At 46.4% G+C, this 24,433-nt stretch overlaps 2 protein-coding genes across 2 annotated transcripts; one reads left to right on the plus strand and one right to left on the minus strand.

Moving 5' to 3' along the window:
* Positions 1-36: 36 nt before the first annotated feature.
* LOC144484500 (uncharacterized) lies at positions 37-22,810 on the minus strand. The gene is made up of 6 exons (XM_078203020.1): positions 22,027-22,810; positions 21,622-21,858; positions 12,525-13,331; positions 4,459-4,565; positions 3,360-4,235; positions 37-133 (listed from the first exon to the last, which is right to left on the minus strand). The coding sequence occupies exons 1-6, from the start codon at positions 22,432-22,434 to the stop codon at positions 37-39; spliced, it is 2,532 nt and encodes an 843-aa protein (XP_078059146.1). The 5' UTR covers positions 22,435-22,810.
* LOC144484494 (uncharacterized) lies at positions 13,387-17,933 on the plus strand. Its single transcript, XM_078203014.1, has 2 exons — positions 13,387-13,395; positions 16,755-17,933. The coding sequence occupies exons 1-2, from the start codon at positions 13,387-13,389 to the stop codon at positions 17,931-17,933; spliced, it is 1,188 nt and encodes a 395-aa protein (XP_078059140.1).
* Positions 22,811-24,433: the final 1,623 nt, after the last annotated feature.

The raw sequence follows: 24,433 nt of genomic DNA on the forward strand, positions 1-24,433 counted from the left end.
TTGTCAGTCTGGAAATTTAAACCTGCTGTTTCACTTTCAGTCAGGAACACGTCCCAGTTTCACACTAATCTTTGATTTGACAGCACATTTCCAGCCTTCACCGTTGTTCAAAATTTTTGCAAACTCTTGGCAGCTGTGACAGAATTTGTAAAGACAGAAACAGAGTCAATGTTTCCAGTCCAATATGACTCTTCAGTTCCAAAACATTTGCTCTGTTTCTGCAGAGATGCTACCAAACCTGCTGAGTTTTTCTTGCTTTGTTTTTATTTCCGATTTCCAGCATCTGTAATATTTTGATTTTCTTTCAGAATTATTCACCTGACTCGAAACATAGTTATAAAAGAGCCTTCTGTTCCATGTTTAGGAGCTCTGGACTATAGAAAAGAGCAGTTGGGACACATTTCTTACACACCTCAGGATTAACCCACTTTGCTGTCAGTGAAGAGAGATGAGAAAGTCCAAAGTGCTGTTTGTCCCTCTCAGTGTGACCCTATGGCAGGAACAGACTGCAGTTCTGTTCCTGCTGTGTGAACCACCCCCAGATTGCCCCTTCTGCGCTCCAGCCGGCAATGTTAAACATTCAGCTGGGAAAGATGAACATCTGCAACAATGTATTCAAATATCACTGTTTTATTTCACATTTATTTAGAATATTAAACTCCAGTCCAGTTACAGGGATTATTAACATAATCAGAAACAAACTCCAAATATCAGAATGAACATAGTCCAGTCCTGAATGTGATTCACAGCAGCAGCAATAACAGCAGAATCCAGCCCCTGTAGTAACTTATGAACTTGCTGGTGTGTCAGAATGTGAGGTAACCAAATGAATCTCTTCTCACATGGAGCAAGTGAACAGCCTGTGAATGTGTTTGTGTATCAGCAGATACATTTTGCATTTAAATCTCTGCTCACAGTCAGAAGTTTGAAAAAGTTCCTTATCAGTGTGAACAAGTTGATGTGCAGTGAAGTGGGATGACTGAGTAAATCTCGTGTTAAACATGGAGCAGGTGAATAGCCTCTCCCAGAGTGAGTGCACTGGTGGACACTGAGTTCACATGACCAGCTGAACCCAGTCCCATAGTGAGAGACTCTGGATGGCCTGCTGTCAGTGTGAACCTGCTGATAGCACATCAGATTCATAGAAATTTTAAAACATTTCCCACAATCCAGACATTTAAAACTTATTCCATCAGTGTGAACTCACTGGTGTGTTAACAAAATGAATGAATCAGTGAATTGCTTCCCACACATGGAGCAGGTGAATGACCTCTCCCTGGTGCGAACTCTCTGCTGTTGCTGCAGGATGGACAATCACCTGAACCTCTTCCTGCACTGAGAGCAGATGAGTGGAGTGGAACGGAGTGAATGCACTGGTGAACCATCAGTGAATGTGGGTTTTTAAAGCTCCTGTCACAGTCTCAGCATTTAAATCCTCTCTCTGCAGTATGAACCCACTGGTGTGTGTGGAGACTGGATGGAGAAAAGTGGGAGTTCGGGGCTCAGACAAGAGGGATGTTTAGAGACAGTTTGGCCCGTTGGGCTAATGGAATGGAGCAAAGCAGCAGAGACAGCTGATTGGATTATCTCAATCTTAGTGACAAAGCATTTCCATGAGCTCCTCACACTTGTTGTTGGAGGTGAGGATGGAGGAAACAGGGGAGAGCCCTTCAAAAGGAACTGACTTGTATTAGAGTTATTAAAAATATTCACGATGTGAATATTTTTCGAACTTGATCGAGTTTTTCGAGGAAGTGACGAAGATGATTGATGAGGATAGGGCAGTGGATGGTGTCTACATGGACTTCAGTAAGGCCTTTGACAAGGTCCCTCACGGCAGACTGGTGCAGAAAGTGAAGTCGCATGGGATCAGAGGTGAGCGAGCAAGGTGGATACAAAACTGGCTCAGTCAAAGAAGACAGAGGGTAGAAGGGGAAGGATGTGTTTCTGAATGGAGGGCTGTGACAAGTGGTGTTCCTCAGGGATCAGTGCTGGGACCTTTGCTGTTTGTAATATATATAAATGATTTGGAGGAAAATGTAACTGGTTTGATTAGTAAGTTTGCGGACGACACAAAGGTTGGTGGATTTGCGGATAGCGATGAGGACCATCAGAGGATACAGCAGAATATAGATCAGTTGGAGACTTGGACGGAGAGATGGCAGATGGAGTTCAATCTGGACAAATGTGAGGTAATGCATTTTGGAAGGTCTAATACAGATGGGAAATATACAGTAAATGGCAGAACCCTTAAGAGTATTCATAGGCAAAGGGATCTGGGTGTACGGGTACACAGCCCACTGAAAGTGGCAATGCAGGTGGAGAAGGTCGTCAAGAAGGCATATGGCATGCTTGCCTTCATCGGCCGGGGTATTGAGTTTAAAAATTGGCAAGTCATGTTGCAGCTTTATAGAACCTTAGTTCGACCGCACTTGGAATATAGTGTTCAATACTGGTCGCCACACTACCAGAAGGATATGGAGGCTTTGGAGAGGGTATAGAAAAGATTTACCAGGATGTTGCCTGGTATGGAGGGCATTCGCTATTTGGAGAGGTTGGAGAAACTTGGTTTGTTCTCACTGGAGTGACAGAGGTTGAGGGGAGACCTGATAGAAGTCCTACAAGATTATGAGAGGCATGGACAGAGTGGATAGTCAGAAGCTTTTTCCCAGGGTGGAAGAATCAATTACTAGGGGGCATAGGTTTAAGGTGCGAGGTGCAAGGTTTAAAGGAGATGCACGAGGCAGATTTTTTACGCAGAGAGTAGTGGGTGCCTGGAACCCGTTGCCGGGGGTGGTAGTGGAAGCGGATACGGTAGTGACTTTTAAGGGGCATCTTGACAAGTACATGAAAAGGATGGAAATAGACAGATATGGTCCCCGGAAGGGTAGGGGGTTTTAGTTAAGTCAGGCAGCATGGTCGGTGCAGGCTTGGAGGGCCAAAGGGCCTGCTCCTGTGCTGTAATTTTCTTTGTTCTTTGATGTTTAACACAAATCTGGAATACCTAAGTGCAGAAGGAGGCCATTTGGCCCATTGAGCATACACTGATAACAATCCCACCCAGGCCCTATCCCCGTAACTCCATGTATTTGCCCTGCTAATCCCCCTGACAATGAGGAGCCACTTAGCATGGCCAATCAACCTGACCCACAAACCTTTGGACTGTGGGAGGAAATCCACGCAGACTGTCATCCGGCATTCCAGGGCTGGAATTGAACTTGAGTCCCTAGCACTGTGAGGCAGCAGTGCCAACAACTGTTACCGTGCCGCCCTGAAATGGAGTTTATTAGCATCAGCAGAAACAGAGCCCAATGAATATGGTTCATTTCTGGATGTAATTGATGGCAAAATCCACTCACTTGTGAACTCGCTGGTGTGTCAGCAGATTGGATGAATGAGCGAATCCCTTTCCACATTCTGAGCAGGTGAATGGCCTCTCCCCAGTGTGAGTGCGCTGGTGTACAGTGAGGTGACATAATTCTCTGAATGCAGTCCCACAATCAGAGCACCTGAACGGTCTCTCCCCAGTGTGAACGCGTTGATGGGACACCAGACTGCTGGAAATTTTAAAGCCCTTCCCGCAGTCTGGACATTTAAAAGGTCTCTCCTCAGTGTGAACTCGTTGATGGCGTACCAGTTCCCCTGAACTTTTAAAGCATTTCCCACATTCTGGGCATTTAAAAGGTCTCTCCTCAGTATGCGTGCGCTGATGTGATGTGAGGGCAGGTGATGTCTTGAACCCAATCCCACAGTGAGAGCACCTGAACGGGGTCTCATCAGTGTGAATACGTTGATGGCACAGCAGCTTCGCAGAACTTTTATAGCACTTCCCACATTCTGGGCATTTAAATGGTCTCTCAGTCGTGTGAACTTGCTGGTGTGTCAGCAAGTTGGTGGACTGACTGAATCCCTTCCCACATTTGGAGCAGATGTAAGGTTTCTCGTGAGTGTGAACTCGCTGGTGTCTCTGCAGACTAGATGAGTGAGTGAATCTCTTCCCACATTGAGAGCAGGAGAATGGCCTCTCCCCAGTGTGAATGCGCTGGTGTACAGACAGGTTACTCAATTGCCTGAATGCAGTGCCACACTGAGAGCATCTGAAAGGTCTCTCATCAGTGTGAGTGCGCTGGTGTTTAGTTAGGGCAGAGGATGTCTTGAACCCACTCCTGCAGTGAGAGCATCTGAAAGGTCTCTCGTCAGTGTGAACACGTTGATGGGACATGAGTTCCCCAGCACTTTTAAAGCACTTCCCAGTCAGGGCATTTAAAAGGTCTGTCCTCAGTGTGAACCCGCTGGTGTGCGAGCAGGTTAGGTGACCTTGAGAATCTCTTCCCACACTCGGAGCAAATGAATGGCTTCTCCCCAGTCTGAACTCGCTGGCGTTTCATCCCACACTCAGAGGAGGTCATTGGCCTCTTCCCACTGTGAACTTGCTGGTGTCTCAGCAAGTTGGTTAACTGAGTGAATCCCTTCCCACAGTCGGAGCAGATGAATGGTTTTTCCCCAGTGTGACTGCGGCAACGCATTTCCAGGTGAGATGGGGATTGGAATCTCTTCCCACAGTCCTCACATTTCCATGGTTTCTTCCTGGTGTGACTGCGATTGTGTATCGACAGGTAAGATAATCGGCTGAAGCCTCTTCCACACACAGAACACATGTACGGTTTCTCCCCAGTGTGAACGGTGCTTTTTCCTGCCATGTTCAAAATCTGATGATATTTACGTTGTGATAAGTTGTGTGACTGTCAGTTCCAGATGTGATGTTTGGTTTGAATCTCCTGACTCCAAGCCCTCCCGAAACCCTGTGAAATTGATTTAAAACAGAAAAAAGGGAGTGAGAGAGAACCCACAAAAACAGGTTGTGAAATTGAGCTGAATGAACCTGGTAATTTGTGGGGCCGGCATGAGGAAAACGTGACCATGAAAGCTGCCGGATTGTTGTAAAAACTCAACTGGTTCACTAATTTCCTTCAGGGAAAGGGGTGAGAAGGAGAAGATGGAAGAGGCAGGGGGAGTCATAGCTACAATCAACCAGGACTTCTTTAAAATCTCCCAAACCCTCAACCTCTATCACTTAGAGAGACCAGGGTAACAGGAGTCTGAACATCATCACTGGCACTCTCACACTGTCCTGACTGAAGGTTGACCAGGATGTTGCCTGGTCTCGAGGGGGTCAGCGATGAGGAGTGGTTGAATAAACTAGGATTGTTTTCACTGCAAAGATGGAGGCAGAGGGGAGATCTGATAGAGGTCTACAAAATTCTGAAAGGCATAGACAGGGTGGATAGTCAGACACTTTTTCCCAGGGTGGAAGCGTCAATTACAAGGGGGCACAGGTTCAAGGTAAGAGGGGGGAAGTTTAAGGGAGATGTGCGGGGGGGGGAAGTTTTTCATGCAGAGAGTGGGGTGCCTGGAACATGCTGCAGAGGAGGTGGTGGAAGCAGGCACATTAGCAACATTTAAGAGGCATCTGGATGGGTACATGAATAAGGAGGGAATAGAGGGATACGGACCAAGTAAGGGCAGAAGATACTTTTTGGATAATTTAGGGCACCACGATCAGCACGGGCTTGGAGGCCGAAGGATCTATTCCTGTGCTGCATTTTCTTTGTTCTTTAATGCTTATGGCATCCAGTACTGGATGAACAGAAATTTCGTTTGTGTACTATCCAGATCCGAATGAATCCGGAGATTCTATCAATGTTGACGTGACGCTTGGCTTGAAATTCCCGTTGACAAATCCTCCCCCTCTAACTCCCTCAGTGCACCCGAACAGGCGCTAGAATGTGGCGACTAGGGGATTTTCACAATAACTTCAATGCAGTGTCAATGTAAGCCTACTTGTGACACTAATAAACAAACTCTAAACGCTGTAAAAGGAGTTTCAAAATCCATCACTGTCGTCCCAGGACAGACATTCACAATCTCTCCTCCTGCTGGCAGGGAGCACTGCACATGCGCATTGCTGCACCTTGCCTCGGCAAAGATGGCGGCTGTTCTTCCGGGTTTGTATCCGCGGGAAGAGGAGCGGCTCAGGACAAACTCGGGACTGGCCTGGAACCTTCTTAATCGAGGTTTGCAGCCTTCACTGGGTGTTTATGAATGCTTTCCGCCCTCCCTTTGCGCCAATCTCTCCCTTGGACACGTCACTTCCTTACCCGCCGCAAGGACAAGAAACAGGGAACTCCCGATTGCCAGCACGCCACTGCGCAAGCTCAGAACATGGTCTGTACTGCGCCTGCGCGGAGTTCCTCTGTTGCCTGTGAAGGGATGAGGTGGAGATGCCGGCGTTGGACTGGGGTAAACACAGTAAGAAGTCTCACAACACCAGGTTAAAGTCCAACAGGTTTATTTGGAATCACCAGCTTTTGGAGCGCTGCTCCTTCATCAGGTGAGCGACTCACCAAATGAAGGAGCAGCGCACCAAAACCTCGTGATTCCAAATAAACATTTTCCCCTGTATTCTGTGGCTATGATTCATCTTTCGTTCCCTCACCCTGCAGTATAAATATCTCCCACTTTCTCTGCCTTTTAGCTTTGACAAAGGGTTATCCGGACTCGAAACGGCATGGTGACATAGCGGTTAGCACTGTTGCCTCACAGCACCAGGGACCGGGTCCAATTCCTGGCTTGGGTCATTGTCTGTGTGGAATTTGCACGTTCTCTCCATGTCTGCATGGGTTTCCTCGGGTGCTCTGGTTTCCTCCCACAGTCCAAAAGATGTGCAGGTTAGGTGCATTGGCCATGCTGAATTTCCCGTTTGTGTTCCGGGATGTGCAGGTTAGAGGGATAAGGGGGGTAAATATGTGGGGTTGTGGGGATAGGGCTTGGGTGGGATTGTTGTCGGTGCAGACTCGATGGGCCTAATAGCCTCTCTCTGCACTATAGGTATTCTATGTTTCTATGAAACATCAGCTCTTTTCTCTCCTTACAGATGCTGCCAGAGCTGAGAAGATTTTCCAGCATTTTCTCTTTTGGTTTCAGATTCACAAATAGCTTATGATCATTCTTTTGCTTTTATCGGGTACAGGCTGGGACTGAATGGCCAACTATGAAATTAGGAAACAGATCACAGGGAGAATGTGTGGAGTCTGTATGGAAGTCACTCATTCTCCCCGTAACTGCATGGGTTTCCTCTGGGTGCTCCACTTTCCTCCCAGAGTCAAAGAACAAACGAAGAACAAAGAACAATACAGCACAGGAACAGACCCTTCGGCCCTCCAAGCCTGCGCTGCTCATGTGCCCACTAGACCATTCTTTTGTATCCCTCTATTCCCACTCTGTTCATGTGGTTATCCAGATAAGTCTTAAACAATCCCAGCGTGACCACCTCAATCGCCTTGCTTGGCAGTGCATTCCAGGCTCCCACCACCCTCTGTGTAAAATACGTCCCCCTGACATCTGTGTTGAACCTTGCCCCCCCTCACCTTGAACCCGTGACCCCTTGTGTTCGTCACCTCTGACCTGGGAAAAAACTTCCCACAGTTCACTCTATCTATGCCCTTCATAATTTTATACACCTCTATTAGGTTGCCCCTCATCCTCCATCTTTCCAGGGAGAACAACCCCAGTTTACCCAATCTCTCCCGATAGCTAAGACCCTCTATACCAGGCAACATCCTGGTAAACCTTCTCTGTACTCTCTCCAAAGCCTCCACGTCCTTCTGGTAGTGTGGTGACCAGAACTGGATGCAGTATTCCAAATGTGGCCGAACCATCGTTCTATACAGCTGCAACATCATATGCCAACTTTTATATTCTATGCCCTGTCCAACAAAGGCAAGTATGCCATATGCCTTCTTCACCACCCTCTCCCCCTGTGCTGCCACCTTTAAGGATCTGTGGACTTGTACACCTTTGTGTGTCTATACTCCTGATGGCTCTGTCATTTATTGTACAGCTCCCCCTTACATTAGATCTACCGAAATGCATCACTTTGCATTTATCTGGATTAAATTCCATCTGCCATTTCTCCGCCCAATGTTCCAGCCTATCTATATCCTGCTGCATTCTCTGACAATGTTCATCACTATCCGCAACTCCAGCAATCTTTGTGTCGTCCGCAAACTTACTGATCACACCAGCTACATCTTCCTCCAAATCATTTATATATATCACAAACAGCAGAGGTCCCAGTACAGAGCCCTGTGGAACACCACTAGTCACAGACCTCCAGCCAGAAAAAGACCCCTCCACTGCTACCCTCTGTCTTCTATGGCTAAGCCAGTTCTCCACCCATCTAGCTAGCTCACCTTTTATCCTGTGAGATTTAACCTTTTGCACCAGCCTGCCATGAGGGACCTTGTCAAACTCTTTACTAAAATCCATATAGACGACATCCACGCCCCTTCCCTTGTCAATCGTTTTTGTCACCTCCTCAAAAAACTCAACCAAATTTTTGAGGCATGACCTCCCTCGTACAAAACCATTCTGTCTATCGCTAATGAGATTATTCAGTTCTAAATGCGCATATATCTTATCTCTAAGAATCTTCTCCAACAACTTCCCCACCATGGACGTCAAGCTCACCAGCCTGTAATTATCTGGGTTATCCTTGCTACCCTTCTTAAATAACGGGACCACATTTGCGATCCTCCAATCCTCTGGGACCTCACCTGTGTCCAGTGAAGAGACAAAGATTTCTGTTAGAGGCCCAGCAATTGCACCACTCGCCTCCCTGAGGAGTCTAGGATAGATGCCATCTGGCCCTGGGGATTTGTCTGTCTTAATGTTTCCTAAAAAACCTAACACTTCCTCCCTTGTAATTGAGATTTTTTCTAACGGGTCAACACATCTCTCTGAGACAATACCAGTCAACATGTCCCTCTCCTTTGTGAATACTGATGCAAAGTATTCGTTTAGGATCTCACCTACTTCCTTTGGTTCTAAGCATAATTCCCCTCCTTTTCCCCCGAGAGGTCTGATTCTTTCCCTAACAACCCTCTTGTTCCTAACCTATGTATAAAATGCCTTATGATTCTCCTTAATCCTGTCTGCCAAAGACATTTCGTGACCCCTTTTAACTCCCTGTTCAGTTCTTTTCTACTTTCTCTGTATTCCTCCAGTGCGCCATCTGTTTTTAGCTGCCTGGACCTCATGTATGCCTCTTTTTTCTTTTTGATTAGACCCACAATTTCACTGGTTATCCACGGCTCCCGAATCCTACCTTTCCTATCCTTCCTCTTTACAGGCACATGCCTGTCCTGCAGTCCTATCAACTGCTCCTTACATGCCAGATGTGGATTTACCCTCGAACAGCCTCTCCCAATCAACAGCCACCAAATCCTGCCTAATCCGGTTGTAGTTCGCCTTCCCCCAATTCAGCACCTTACCCATAGGACAACACTCAAGTTTTTCCATTACTATCCTAAAGTTTACAGAATTGTGGTCACTATTTGCCACATGTTCCCCTACTGCAACTTTGATGACCTGACCGGGCTCATTCCCCAGTACTAGGCCCAGTATTGCCCCCTCTCTCATTGGACTGTCAACATATTGTTCCAAAGAACCTTCCTGTACGCATTTTATAAGTTCTTCCTCGTCCAGGCCCCCAGCCCTAAGCGATTTCCAGTCTATGTGAGGGAAATTAAAGTCTCCCACTACAACAACCCTATTTTTTCAGCACCTGTCCAGAATCTCCTTACATATCCGTTCCTCAACTTCCCGTGGGCTGTTGGGAGGCCTGTAGTATACCCCCAGCATAGTGACTGCGCCCTTCCTGTTTCTGAGCTCCACCCACAGTGACTCGTTACCTGACCCCTCCATATTGTCCACCCTCTGTACTGCTGTAATATGCTCCCTCACCAGCATTGCTACTCCCTCACCTCTCTTAGCCCCTCCTCTGTCTCGCCTAAAACACTTATGCCCCGGAATATTCAGCTGCCAGTCCTGTCCTTCTTTTAACCAAGTCTTCGTCACTGCAACCACATCCAAGTTCCGCGCAAGCATTAAGGCTCTAAACTCGTCTGTCTTGCCCGTGACGCTCCTTGCATTGAAGCAGATGCACTCCAGACCTCCAGGCCCACTGAGGTCATCCTCCTCCAGAATGGTCTTCCTCTTAGATAGCCTTGTCTTGGCCCCAACCTCATCCCCAGCCTCTATGCTTATTGACCTATTGTTCTTCCAACCTATTAGGTCGGTAATGATCACCTACCTAATCAGGGAGTACCATCTGTGTGTGTGTGTGCATATATATATATATATATATAATATGGCAATGCACTGACACTCCTGATTCTGACTTTGTAACTGAAGCGATCTTAGGAGTGGAACTGAGTTTGTAAATAAAGGGAATCTGTTGAAGGGACACTGGTCTCTGAGGCGTTATTTCATGTACCATGTTTTGTTTAAACTCGTCCATGAGTTTTTGAGGTATATTGTTACAGACAGGGATGAAAACATGCTTTGTGACAATAAAGCTAAAAATAGTACATTTATTCATTAAGAGCTCCATCTCACGAGGAGATTTTAGGCAAATCCTAATCCAACAACCTGCTCTGAAAACTCAGCTCACATTTGACAGCTGTGACAAATTCCACCCCAGCAGCCGAGATACTCCACAAAATCCTGAAACAATAAACAGTCAAAATAAAACAAACCATAGCAATCTAATAGAGAAAGTGAATTTGCCTGATCCCCCGTTGTGAATGGCTCCTTGATATAATTCCTAGATACCGATCTTAACCAAAAATGAATCATTTCTTCCAACGGCCATACTCGGTCAGTGTACCAAGGTTTGGTGAAATCTATCCATTAGTTTGTGAGATAAATTATTTACAGCAGAATTATAGAGGGAAACATTATCTCGATCTTCAGGGGCAGAGGTACTTTCAGCACATTGACCAGTCCCGATGTTCATTCTCAGCCAGCATTACAGAGGGAATAGGGGTGGGATTCACAGCTCAGCAAGTCAAAGTATCCTCTTTAAATGGTCAGGTCCCACAATGTATTCAGTGGCCTCTGAAGGGAAGCAGCCTGGGTTCACACTGGAAGTTCCTGTCCTCCCGCACTCAGACGGCTTGTGCTGACTCCTGGTCCTCTGGACGATCTGTCCACAAGGATAGGAGCCTGTTAATTCATAAGGAAGCTTGCATTTATATAGCGCCTTCCGCCTTTTGGGGTACCTCAATGCATTTCACAGTCAACGCTTTCTGAAGATCGGCATGTGGCAGCCAATTTGCGCACAGCAAGCTCCCACAGAAGGCAATGTGATGATGACCAGATCACCTGGTCTTACTTGTGGGATACTTGTGGCGGCACGGTAGCACAGTGGTTAGCACTGCTGCTTCACAGCTCCAGGGTCCCGGGTTCGATTCCCGCTTGGGTCACTGTCTGTGTGGAGTTTGCACATTCTCCTCGTGTTTGCGTGGGTTTCCTCCGGGTGCTCCGGTTTCCTCCCACAGTCCAAAGATGTGCGGGTTAGGTTGATTGGCCAGGTTATAATTGCCCTGAGATGCGTAGGCTAGAGGGATTAGCGGGTAAATATGTGGGGGTAGGGCCTGGGTGGGATTGTGGTCGGTGCAGACTCGATGGGCCGAATGGCCTCCTTCTGCACTGTAGGGTTTCTATGATTTCTATGATTAATTGTGGGATAAATATCAGGCCCCAGGACATCACGGAGTTACATCTGTCCTCTTCCAGCTGTTGCTGTTTGATCATTTATGTCCGTCTGAGAGGGAGACAGGGCTCTCGGGTGAGTGTCTCACTCGAAACATGGTCGCTCTGCCAGTCCGGCTCTCCCTCGGTACTGGTACCGGGAATGCCAGCTCTGGTTTGGGAATTCAAACCCCTTCCCCCCAGCTCCTGACTCAGAGGCAAGAGAGATACCAACTGTCATGTCGTGCTGTACAGAATCAGCTAGCTGGTAATCCAGAATTGTGGAATGGCAAGACAGAAGGAGGCCATTCAGCCCATTTTGTCTGTGCTAGCTCTCTGCAATAAAAATTCACACAGTGCCCATTTCCCCCACATCTGTCAATTTTTCCTCTTCAAAAAAATGATCCAATTCTCTATTGAAAACTATGACTGAATCTGCCTCCAAATTCTTTCATGCGTGACACATTCCAGCACATCTCCTTTGCACACACTTGAAAAATTCACATCTTTCCCCCAGTGCTGGGCCCATATAAACAGCTCCTATTGGAGTAGGTTAGGATTGGAAAGCAGGGGAGCTTATATTCAACTTGTTTTGAACCAGGATTAGACTGCACTGGGAGCACTGCCAACATCGGTGAAAGAACACCAGCCCACTGGAAGCCAAACTGAGAGACCGGCCAGTCCAGCAGAAAGAAATACTCCAACTCTCTCACTTTACCGACTGTCAAGATGAACATGGTTCAGTCCTGGATCTGATTAACAACAGAATCTAATCATTGCTTTCACTTGTGAACTTGCTGGTGTGTCACCAGACAGGATGACTGAGTGAATCCCTTCCCACACACAGAGCAGGCTAACAAACTCTCCCCGATGTGAACTTGCCGATGCCTCTGTAGGCTGCATAACTGACCAAATCCTTTCCCACACACAGAGCAGGTGAATGGCCTCTCCCCAGTGTGAATGCGCTGGTGTCTCAGAAGGGTGGAAGAATCTCTGAATCCCTTCCCACACTCAGAGCAGATGGATGGCCTCTCCCCAGTGTGGACTTGCTGGTGCATCACTAGGTTGCATGACTGAATGAATCCTTTCCCACATTTAGAGCAGGTGAATGGCCTTTTCCCATTGTGAACTCGCTGGTGTGTCTGCAAGTGAGATAACTGAATGAATCCCTTCCCACATTCAGAGCAGATGAATGGTCTCTCTCCAGTGTGAATCCGCTGGTGTGTCAGCAGGTTGGATGACTGAGGGAATCTCTTCCCACACTCGGAGCAGATGAATGGTCTCTCTCCAGTGTGAATCCGCTGGTGCATCAGCAGGTTGGATGACTGAGGGAATCTCTTCCCACACTCGGAGCAGATGAATGGCCTCTCTCCAGTGTGAACTCGCTTGTGTGTCAGGAGGGCAGATGAATCACTGAATCCCTTCCCACATTCTGAGCAGGTAAATGGCCTCTCCCCAGTGTGAGCCCGTTGGTGCATCAGAAGGTTGGATGACTGAGTGAATCCTTTCCCACATTCAGAGCAGGTGAATGGCCTCTCCCCAGTGTGAACACGCTTGTGTGTGAGCAGGTGAGATGAATTACTGAATCCCTTCCCACACTGTGAGCAGGTGAACGGTTTCTCTCCAGTGTGAATTTGTTGGTGTTTCAGCAGGGTGGATGACTGAGTGAATCCCTTCCCACGCTGAGAGCAGGTGAATGGCCTCTCACCTGTGTGAACACGATGATGAGTTTCCAGTGCAGATGGGGTGCAGAATCCCTTCCCACAGTCCCCACATTCCCACGGTTTCTCCATGGTGCCGGTATCCTTATGTCCCTCCAGGTTGGATGATCAATTGAAGCCTCATCCACACATGGAACTTGAGTACGGTTTCTCCCCGCTGTGAATGGTGTGATGTTTTTTCCGGCTGTGTGAAGCTCTTTCCACAGTCAGTTCACTGGAACACTCTCACTCGGGTGTGTGTGTGTGTGTCTCGGTGCTTTTCCAGCTACACTGATGTTGAAATCATTTCTCGCAGATAGAGCAGGCAAACATTTCTCCTTCCACAATCGAAGGACGATGATATTCAGATCCTGATTAATTGAGTGACTGTCAGATCTTGATGTGATATTTGGTTTGAGTTTTTCAAATGCAAATCCTCTTCGAGTGTCCTGTGAAAAGAGTTTACAAAAGTTATCACCGTCAGGACAGGATAGAAATTCAGAACAGACAATTGTAGTTTCAATGGAATAGTCTTGCCTCTTCCCCAAAAGCTGTAAGTGTCCACACCACACACCCTCCCTCCATTCTCACTCTGCTGTACCTAATATACTCCCTCCTAATTCTCCTGATTGACAGATGCATGTTTACTGCTTCTTGTCCAGGGCACAACGGCCTGAAAACCACCACATAGGCTGCTGGCTTTGTGTATGTATATATTTAATATACACAACATCACCTGATTAAGGATACAGAACTAACGCAAGGACAAGCTTTATTTCTGAGTGAATGTGCATGACCAGGAACCTGCTACTTATGAGAATGGTGGAATTGGACATAATCGATGATTCCAAAATGAAATTGGATAGGCACTTGAAGAAATAACCTTGCAGGGGAGCAGAGATATAGAAGGGGAATGGGACTGACTGGATTGCTCCAACGATTGTCAGCATGGACTCAAGTTGCTGAATTGACTTTTTCTGTGCTGTAACTACAACTGGAAACATATAACGTAACTCGAGTATTATATTACAAGACTAAATAATAAATGAAGTTTATTGCAGATCGATAAATAATGTATCTAAAACATACCATATTACTCTCTGTCCTATATTAATTTACGTCCTTAAATCTTAGCATCTTCTGGGGAAACCACCCTTTCCGTGAGACAAATGAATGTATCAAGCTGAGGGAGCAAAGGATGTCAATCTCTTTAAGAGAGAGAGAGAGCCGCACGGTGACTCAGTGGTTAGCACTACTGCCTCACAGCGCCAGGGACCTGGGTTCGATTCCCGGCTTGGGTCACTGTCTGTGTGGAGTTTACACGTTTTCCCCGTGTCAGCGTGGGTTTCCTCCGGGTGCTCCGGTTTCCTCCCACAGTCTAAAAGACATGCTGGGTAGATGCATTGACAAGAACAGGCTTTGGAGTGTGGCGACTAGAGGAATTTCACAGTAACTTCATTGCAGTGTTAATGTAAGCCTTACTTGTGACAAATAAATAAACTTTAAAAGAGAGAGAGAGACCTGGGCTAACCTTTCCAGAGTCTGCAGCCTCCCTGGATTCACTTCCTTTCCCTTCAGTTGCTGCAAGTCCCCAATTTCCCCCAGAATGAGAAAAGAAATATAAAAGGATAGAAAATAAAGTGTTTTACTCACAGATGTTTGACAGGGGAGGAGGTTGTACTATGTGTGAAGCTCAATCTTCATTCATGGGAGAGGAGCAGCAGCTTTGCTGGGCCGTGATGAGCAGCTGAACAAGCTCCTCATTCACACAATGGGGGGGATGATCCGTGCAGCCATTGGCACAAAGCGCGCGCCCTGATTGGCTGGAGGATTTAAGGTCCTCCAGGCGTTCCCATTGGTCAATCTCTGCCATGACGACAATACGGGGGTAGGAGCCCACGTGGGGGTAGGAGACACTTTGACCTCCGAACGTGGGAGCTGTTGTCCAATCCGCAGTGTTGTGTTTGTGCTCCAATGGGTGACTGAGTGCTGGGAACGCCCCTCTGAAAGCTTTGTGACGTCCACAAAGGAGTCCTCCCTGAATCAGCCAATAGGAATCAGTCTGCTCCAAGGTGACATCCTGGGGTTCCAGTGCGCAGGCCCGGGCGAGCGGACACGGAAGCCCCGCCTCCCCCCTTTCCTCCCCCTCCACATGCCCATCCTGGAGCCAAGGTTTCCAGGCTGACGGCTCCGGCCAATCGGGAGCCCTGGCAGACCGGAAGGACTCTTGTCCTCCAGCCAATCAGAGGGTGGACCTTGTAACAATGGGGGTTGAGCTTCACACAGACTGAACCTTCTTCCTGTGTCTCACATCTGTGAGTAAAACAGTTTGTTTGTGTTGAACAGAAAGAGAAGAGGAACAGGCAGGGTCTGAGAGGTTTTCAGGATGGAAGGAGAAGAATTCAGTAACTGAATAGTGAAGCTGTGAGTGGGAGATGGAGAGGAAGGAAATCTGAGCAGCTGGAAAAAAAACAGAACAAAAAGGCTGATTGGGAGAATCTAATTGTGAGAGATCCAGAGAATGTGACTCCTGGGGCTGCCTGTGGAAAAACACTTTGGGATCAACATATATTATTTATTTCGGATATAGGCAAACAGGTTGCCTGAAGATTTTCGGGCCTGTTCACTGGACCGCAAGCAGTGAGCATGGATCTTTTGATCAGTCTGAATCATCACCTTCAGGAGAATTGGGAGGATGTATGTTAGGTACAACAGAATGAGAATAGTAGCAGAATGTTTAGAATCCCCGAGTCTGCATCGACCACAATCTCACCCAGGCCTTATCCCGTAACCCCATACATTCACCCCACTAATCCCCCGACACCAGGGTCAATTTAGAATGGCCAATTAACCTAATCCGCACATCGTTGGACTGTGGGAGGAAAGTGGAGCACCCAGAGGAAAACCCATGCAGATACAGAGAGAAAGGGCAAACTCTACACAGACAGTGACCTGAGGCCGGAATTGAACCCTGGACCCTGGCCCTGTGAGGCAGCAGTGCTAACCACTGTGCCACCATGTGGGCCAGATTTACAACTTTTCAGGAATTAAAGAAGAAAAAATAGTTTTGTTGATTTGAGAATTATCTGTTCTGAATTTCTTTTCTACAACACTGCGGATGGTATTGACTTTTGCAAACTTTTTCACAGGATATTACAAGGGGCGGATTTGCAGACAGAAATATCAAAACAAAACATCACATTCAGATCTGAGAGTCATTCAAATAACCATAATGTGAATATCATTGGCATTAGAATCTAGAAGAAGAATTGCTTGTTTTTTTTCTGTCCGTGGGCAATGATTGAACATCAGTGTGACTGGAAAAGCACCAAGAAGTACAAACGTGAGTGAGAGTGTTCAGGTTACACAGCCTGAAAAGCATTGCCCCATTTACATTGAGAGGGAGTGTACATCTGTTCTCAGTGAGGACGAGGCTTCATCTGATTGTCAAACCTGGAGGGACAGGCGGCCTCCCGCATCAGGGAGAAACAGTGGAAATGTGGGGACTGTGGGAAAAGATTCAAAGCACCATGTGAGCTGGAGATTCATCGACGCAGTCACACTGGGGAGAAGCCATTCACCTGCCCTGATTGTGGGAAGGGATTCTCTCAGTTATCCAACCTGCTGACACATCAGAAAATTCACACTGGGGAGAGGCCATTCACCTGCTCTGAATGTGGGAAGGGTTTCACTGATTCATCCCGTCTTCTGATACATGGACGCATTCACACGGGGGAGAGGCCTTTCACCTGCATTGAGTGTGGGAAAGGGTTCGGAGATTCATCCAGCCTCCGGAGACACAAGCGAGTTCACACTGGGGAGAGGTCATTCCCTTGCTCAGTGTGTGGGAAGGGATTCACTCTTTCATCCAACCTGCGGAGACACCAGCGAATACACGCCAGGGAGAAGCTGTTCAGCTGCTCAGAGTGTGGGAAGGGATTCAGTGATTCCTCTGCTCTGCAGAAGCACCAGAGAGTTCACACCGGGCAGAGGCCGTACACCTGCTCTGACTGTGGGAAGGGATTCACTCGGTCATCTCACCTGCTGATACATCAGCGAGTCCACACCGGGGAGAGGCCGTTCACCTGCACTGTGTGTGGGAAGGGATTCAGTGCATCATCTACCCTGCAGAACCACCAGGCAGTTCACACTGGGGAAAGGTCATTCACCTGCTCCGTGTGTGGGAAGGGATTCACTCAGTTATCAACCTTGCTGCGACACCAGGCAGTTCACACTGGAGAGAGGCCATTCCCCTGCTCTGTGTGTGGGAAGGGATTTACTAGGTCCACTAGTCTGCTGACACACCAGCGAATTCACTCTGGAGAGAGACCATTCAGTTGCACTGAGTGTGGGAAGGGATTCACTGATTCCTCCAGCCTCTGGAAACACCGGCGAGTTCACACCGGGGAGAGGCCATTCATCTGCTGTGTGTGTGGGAAGGGATTCTCTGAGTCGTCCAGTCTGCGCGCACACCGTCGAGTTCACACCGGGGAGAAGCCTTTCACCTGCTCTGAATGTGGGAAGGGATTTGCTGATCCTTCCAGCCTGCGGAAACACAAGCAAGTTCACACGGAGGAGAGAGGCTGTTCACCTGCTCTGAGTGTAGGAAAGGATTCACTGAGTCATCCAACCTGCTGAGACATTATGGCAGTCACACCGATAAGAGACCTTTTAAATACTCTGCCTGTGGGTGTTAATTGTATAATTTGGGGTTAAATATATACAAGCAGTGGACATTGATTAGATGTTTACATGAGCACATATAGACACTTACTGACAGAGCATGGAATGGTATTAGGAGTTATATACCTGTAATGTTTCACTCTGTGAATAAATCTATACCAAGTAAAGATTGGAACCCCTTTCCTCCTTCACCAGAAGGCGGTCAGGATTATAACGTGGTAACAGAGAATGCTTAAAAATACTTGACGTTTCCAATCTGAATGTTTGAGAAGGAATAATGATATATTTGATAAAAATCAGAAGGGAAAGATGCAAATTATATTAAAACTACACAGACAATTTGTTCACACTACTTGCCAAAGATTAAAAGTCCTGCTTTAAGATGCAGGAGCAGTTGATGAAGAGAATACGAGACTCATACAAGACACGAGTGCAAAGTGTACAATGTATATGAATTATTGGAGGATGCCATCACATCCCAACAGTGAACCTTCCCTTGGCACTTGGGGCTGGAGCTGTGGCACCAGCTCAGTTTCTGAATGATGAGTTTTGAGACGTGTGTGAAAACATGAACATTCTGGTCATGAACACGGCAGCTGAAAGTCCTTTCAGTGATGGACTCTGTGAAAGGAATCACACGGTGATCGATGAAATGCTGCAGGAAATCTCAGCTGATCAGCCAAACTGCAAGTTGGTAACTGCACTGGCCTGGACAATTCGTGTAAAGAATTCACTTCAGATGGTTGGAGAGTATAATCCCTGTTAATTGGTCTGTGGGAAAAATTTCAAATGACCCTCTGTGCTGGGGATAGCCTTCCTGATTTAGAAGGGACGACAGTGAGTACAATTTTCATTCATTTATCTGATTGTTTCACTGGTGATCGAGCTAAGAAATTATTGGAGATCCTCGATGAGGGGTGTTTTATAATGTAATACTTTGTACAAAATAAAGACCGTGTTTTTATTTTTCAAATAGTTTTGAAATATTGTGTGTGTTGTTATAATTCGGGTCGAGAACTTTAACGTTCAGTGAGAAATCCAAACACCCATCACAAGATTCCAGGTTTTTAAACAAAATCAAACTTTACTGAATATAAACAGAATATTCAAAACCAGCTCGATGAATTATATTTTGTAAAGATTTATGCTGTAAACTCAGTTCTGACTCAAAACATGAACTCTGTTTTCACTCTCTACAGATGCTGCCAGACCTGCTGAGGTTTTGCAGCATTTTTCAGTTTTTGTACTTTTTAAACCCTTACTCCTCGACAAGAATGCCCTTATACTTAATATCTTGAATGTGCATTCACTTCTGTTCCTGGGACAAATCCCAAAGGTAGGTCAAAGCTCCCAGCATTCACTTTAATTCTCCTCAGTAATCCAGCGATTCTCCAGACTCCAAGATTTCATGAGGATCCTTCTATTAGCTTTCGGCTAAACAACTCTCCAACTTTCCTTTGAGATTTCAAAATTGACTCAAAACATGGACTCCTCAATCCAAGCATGGACTTCACTGCCTTCTTGCTGAGGGATTTAAACATTGGGAACACCCATGGTTCCTAATGACCTCCTCGGCTTCTGGTCTCACAGCTGGTTCACAGCTCCCGGTCCCACAGCTGGTTCACAGCTCCCAGTCCCACAGCTGGTTCACAGCTCCCGGTCCCACAGCTGGTTCACAGCTCCCAGTCCCACAGCTGGTTCACAGCTCCCGGTCCCACAGCTGGTTCACAGCTCCCGGTCCCACAGCTGGTTCACAGCTCCCGGTCCCACAGCTGGTTCACAGCTCCCAAGCTAACTGCAGACTGCCTGCTTTCTGTGAGAAACACCCAGAATTCCAACCAAGACCACCCTGAATCACTTATCCCCATGGTAACAGACCAGTAGGGATGTCCAAAAGATGTTTAAATTAATTAACTTTTAGTTTCAGAACCAAACCTTTTTTCTTGAGGTGTGTGTGAAGAATTCCCCTCTCGAACAAAGACAGGAAAAAAATTGTCAGACCCAATGTCTCCAGCTAAAAGAGCCCAGCTGCCGTGTTACACTTGTTCTTACCCTTCTAGCTTTGACTTCTCAAACCAACATGGGCCACACCTTGTGACTGCAAATTCCCTCAGTGTGTTTTTATCAGATTCTCAACCCAGGTTTACATTTTTTTTAAAATCCGAAATTAATATTTCTAAAACACATGAATTATTAAACTAGATCTTCACAACATATTCCCAGGAAGACATGAAAATGTATCACTCTATAATATCCCATTTAGAATATTACAAGGTAAAACATACTGGATATCTTAACAACAGTCATGATCTAATCAAATTGTGCAGCAGGCTCGAAGGGCCAAATGGCCAACTCCTGTTCCTAAGTCCACTGTTTTCCTGTGTTTAACTATCTTATGACCTGCAATAGACATAATAATCCCTCCATTGTCCACTTCACAGTCACAAGTCCAGCTTGGTAACAGCACACTGCTGGGTTCCATGTCCAGGAATTCAGTCCACTGAAGATGGAAAATATTATTGGTTTCAGTGTTTTCTGAAAATTTTCTTCTTTCAGTAATTATAGTAATTTTTAATAATTATAGTTTCTTCTACAAGAGAAGAGTCCTCATTGCTGTTCAGTTGTGGATTTCCAATTCTGAAAACAGTCTGTTCAGAGTTCACATTTTGAAATTTATTTTCTTCCATGTTTGCAGTTCCTCCATTGTTTAAATCCAGAGAGAATATTCCAGTTAATTCCACATTGAAATGTCTTCTTCTTGCTCTGTTGTAGCTGCAGCTTCATTTTTAATTTCATTTCCCAGAATCAAACATTCTGGATTCTCTTTTGGAGAGAGCAAGTTCAAAATGGCTTCTTTTTGTGCCAACAACTCCTTCCTTCATTGGACAAAATCTTATTTCGCCATTTTAAGAATGTTGTTAAAATGCTTTTTATGTTAAGCAAAAAGGTCCGATATTCTTGTTTGGAGTATTTTGGACCTTGGGCTTCAGAAATCGGGGAATTGAGAACAAAAGCAGGGAAGTTATTCTGATAGTTTTAAAGCTCTGGTGAGGCCACAACAGAATACTGAGCCCAGTTCTGGTCACCACACTTTAGGAAGGATGTGAGGGTCCTTGAGAGAGTCGAGAGGAGATTTACCACAATGGTTCCAGAGATGAGGAAGATGACGCGAATGTGGAACTCGCTACCAGTGAGTGGTTGAGGTGAATAACATGGATACATTGAAGGGGAAGCTAGATACATACATGAGGGAGAGAGGAATAGAAGGATATGCTGATGGGGGAGAGGAAGAGGGGTGGGTGGAGGCTCATGTGGAACATAAATACTGACACAGACCAATTGAGCCGACTGGCCTGGCCCTGTGCTGTAGACTCACTGGAACAGAGACAAATGTATTTATTTTTGATTTACCTGGTGTTTGTGGGTCATCTCAGTAAAATGTGCACTCCCAAATTCAAACAGCATCGACCCACTGGAAGCAAAGCCATGAGGTCGGTCAGTCCAGCAGAAAGAAACCCTCCAACCCTCTCACTTCAGCAACTGTCAGAATGAACATGGTTCAGTCCTGGATGTGATTAACAGCAGCAAGAACAGCAGAATCCAACCCCTGTCATCACTTGTGAATTCGCTGGTGTCTTAGCAGGTGAGATGACCGTTTAAATCTATTCCCACACTCAGAGCAGCTGAACGGCCTCTCCCCAGTGTGAACTCGCTGGTGTGTGAGCAGATTGGAGATCTGAGTGAATCCCTTCCCACAGTCAGAGCAAGTGAATGGCCTCTCCCCAGTATGAACTCGCTGGTGTGCCAACAGGGTGGATGAATGACTGAAACCCTTCCCGCACACAGAGCAGGTGAAGGGTGTCTCCCCAGTGTGAACTCGCTGGTGTATTAGCAGTTGGGATGATGTTCTAAATCTCTTCACGCAGTGAGAGCAGCTGAACGGTCTGTCCTCAGTGTGAATGCGCTGGTGGCCCATCAGAGTCTGAGAGCTTTTGAAGCTACGCCCACAGTCTGAGCATTTAAACAGTCTCTCATTCATGTGAGTGACACGGTGTGTCTGCAGGGTGGATGAATGACTGAATCCCTTCCCACACACACAGCAGGTGAACGGCCTCTCCCCAGAGTGAACTCGCCGGTGCCTCCACAGGGTGGAACGATCGCTGAATCCTTTCCCACAGTCTGAGCAGGCGAAAGGCCTCTCCCCGGTGTGAACTCGCTGGTGGGTCAGCAGGCTGGATAACTGAGTGAATCCTTTCCCACACACGGAGCAGGTGAACGGCCTCTCCCCAGAATGAACTCGCTGGTGTCTCAGCAGGGTGGTTGATATACTGAATCCCTTCCCACACACAGAGCAGGTGAACGGCCTCTCCCCAGTGTGAACTCGTCGATGTGTGTCCAGTGCAGATGGGCACTGGAATCCCTTCCCACAGTCCCCACATTTCCATGGTCTCTCCATGGTGCCAGTGTCCTTTTGATAATGAGTTGATTCCACATCCAAGTACAGAACACGTGTACAGTTTCTCCTCGCTGTGAATGGGGTGATGTTTTTCAGGCTGTGTTACTGGTTGAAGCTCTTTCCACAGTCAGTTCACTGGAACACTCTCACTCGGGGGTGTGGGGTCTCCATTCTTGTCCAGTCACACTGATGTTTGAAATCTTTTCCCACAGACAGAACAAACAAACATTTCTTCTCATACATTCAAACGGCAATTATATTCAGGTCCTGATGAATCCAGTGACTTTGTAACATCTTGTTGTGACGTTTGGTGTGAGATTTCAGTCTGTAAATTCTCTCCTTCTAATATCCTGTTTATAGAAGTTATCAGTGTAAGTATAGGACTGAAATTCAAAACAGACCATTCTAGTTTCCATGAAATATTCTTTGCTTTCTCATTCCCTAAAGTTGTAAATCTCCATCCCACACACTCTCCCCCCCATTGTCATACTGCTGTACCTAATACACACCCTCCCAATTCTCCTGAAGGTGCTGATTCAGGCTGATTGACAGACCCATGCTCCTGTCCAGTACAAAGAGACCTGAAAATCTTCATGCAGGCTGCTACCCAATGTCCACATTACTAAACATATCATTGATCAGCAATAGAAAGGAGATGTGAGGACCAATTTCATTCACGAGTGGTCACGACCTCACCCCACTGCTTCTGTGCATGGTGGAATCAGAAATGATCAATGATTTGAAAAATAAATCAGATAGGTGTGAAGGAATTAAAAAGGGAACAGAGTTATGGAGGGGAAATGGGACTGAGTGGATTGATGTACAGAGAGTCAGCATGGACTTCTTCCAACTATCACTGGAATATATACAACATTTCAGGCAATGTAGTGGAAGACACGCCCTGTCTACATCAACGGTGACAAAGTGGAAATGGTTGAGAGCTCAAGTTTCTAGGTGTTCAGATCACAACAACCTGTCCTGGTCCCTCGAAACTGCTGCTTTAGTTAAGAAAGCCCACCAACGCCTCTACTTTCTCAAGAGGCTAAGGAAATTCAACATGTCAACTACGACTCTCATCAATTTTTACAGGGACACCACAGCTTGGTATTGCTGCTGCTCTGACCAAGAGTGCAAGAAACTACAAGGAGTGTGAATGTGGCCCAGTGCATCACGCAGATCAGCCTCTTATCCATTGACACTGTCTACATTTCCTATTGCCTCAGAAAAGCAGCCAGCATAATCAAGGACCCCACTTATCCTGGAAATTCTCTTTTCTATCTTCTTCCGTCGGGAAAAAGATACAAAAGTCTGAGGTCACATACCAACCGACTCAAGAACAGCTTCTTCCTTGCTGCTATCAGACTTTTACAAACAAAGAACAAAGAAACTTACAGCACAGAAACAGGCCCTTTGGCCCTCCAAGCCAGCACCGACCATGCTGCCTGACTGAACTAAAACCCCCTACCCTTCCGGGGACCATATCCCTCCATTCCCATCCTATTCATGTATTTGTCAAAAAGCCCCTTAAAAGTCACTATCATATCTGCTTCTACTTTCTCCCCCGGCAGCAAGTTCCAGGCACCCACCACCCTCTGTGTAAAAAACTTGTAAGAAGTTTAACAACACCAGGTTAAAGTCCAACAGGTTTGTTTGGTAGCAAAAGCCACACAAGCTTTCGGAGCTCTAAGCCCCTTCTTCAGGTGAGTGGGAATTCTGTTCACAAACAGAGCTTATAAAGACACAGACTCAATTTACATGAATAATGGTTGGAATGCAAATACTTACAACTAATCAAGTCTTTAAGAAACAAAACAATGTGAGTGGAGAGAGCATCAAGACAGGCTAAAAAGATGTGTATTGTCTCCAGACAAGACAGCCAGTGAAACTCTGCAGGTCCACGCAACTGTGGACAGATCTTTTTAGCCTGTCTTGATGCTCTCTCCACTCACATTGTTTTGTTTCTTAAAGACTTGATTAGTTGTAAGTATTCGCATTCCAA

The sequence above is a fragment of the Mustelus asterias genome, unplaced genomic scaffold (genome assembly GCF_964213995.1).
Source record: "Mustelus asterias unplaced genomic scaffold, sMusAst1.hap1.1 HAP1_SCAFFOLD_113, whole genome shotgun sequence".
NCBI lineage: Eukaryota > Metazoa > Chordata > Chondrichthyes > Carcharhiniformes > Triakidae > Mustelus > Mustelus asterias.

What these genes read in the sequence shown, in the direction of transcription:
- LOC144484500 (XM_078203020.1), bottom strand. Translation starts at nt 22,434, where the DNA reads ATGGAGAGACCATGGAAATGTGGGGACTGTGGGAAGGGATTCCAGTGC. An exon ending in CCACCCTGCAGACACACCGT is followed by an intron (nt 21,859 to 22,026) that starts GTCACTCACATG and finishes CTAATACACCAG; the next exon opens with CGAGTTCACACTGGGGAGAC. An exon ending in AGAGGCCATTCACCTGCTCT is followed by an intron (nt 4,566 to 12,524) that starts GTGTGTGGGAAA and finishes TGGAAATGTGAG; the next exon opens with GACTGTGGGAAGAGATTCCA.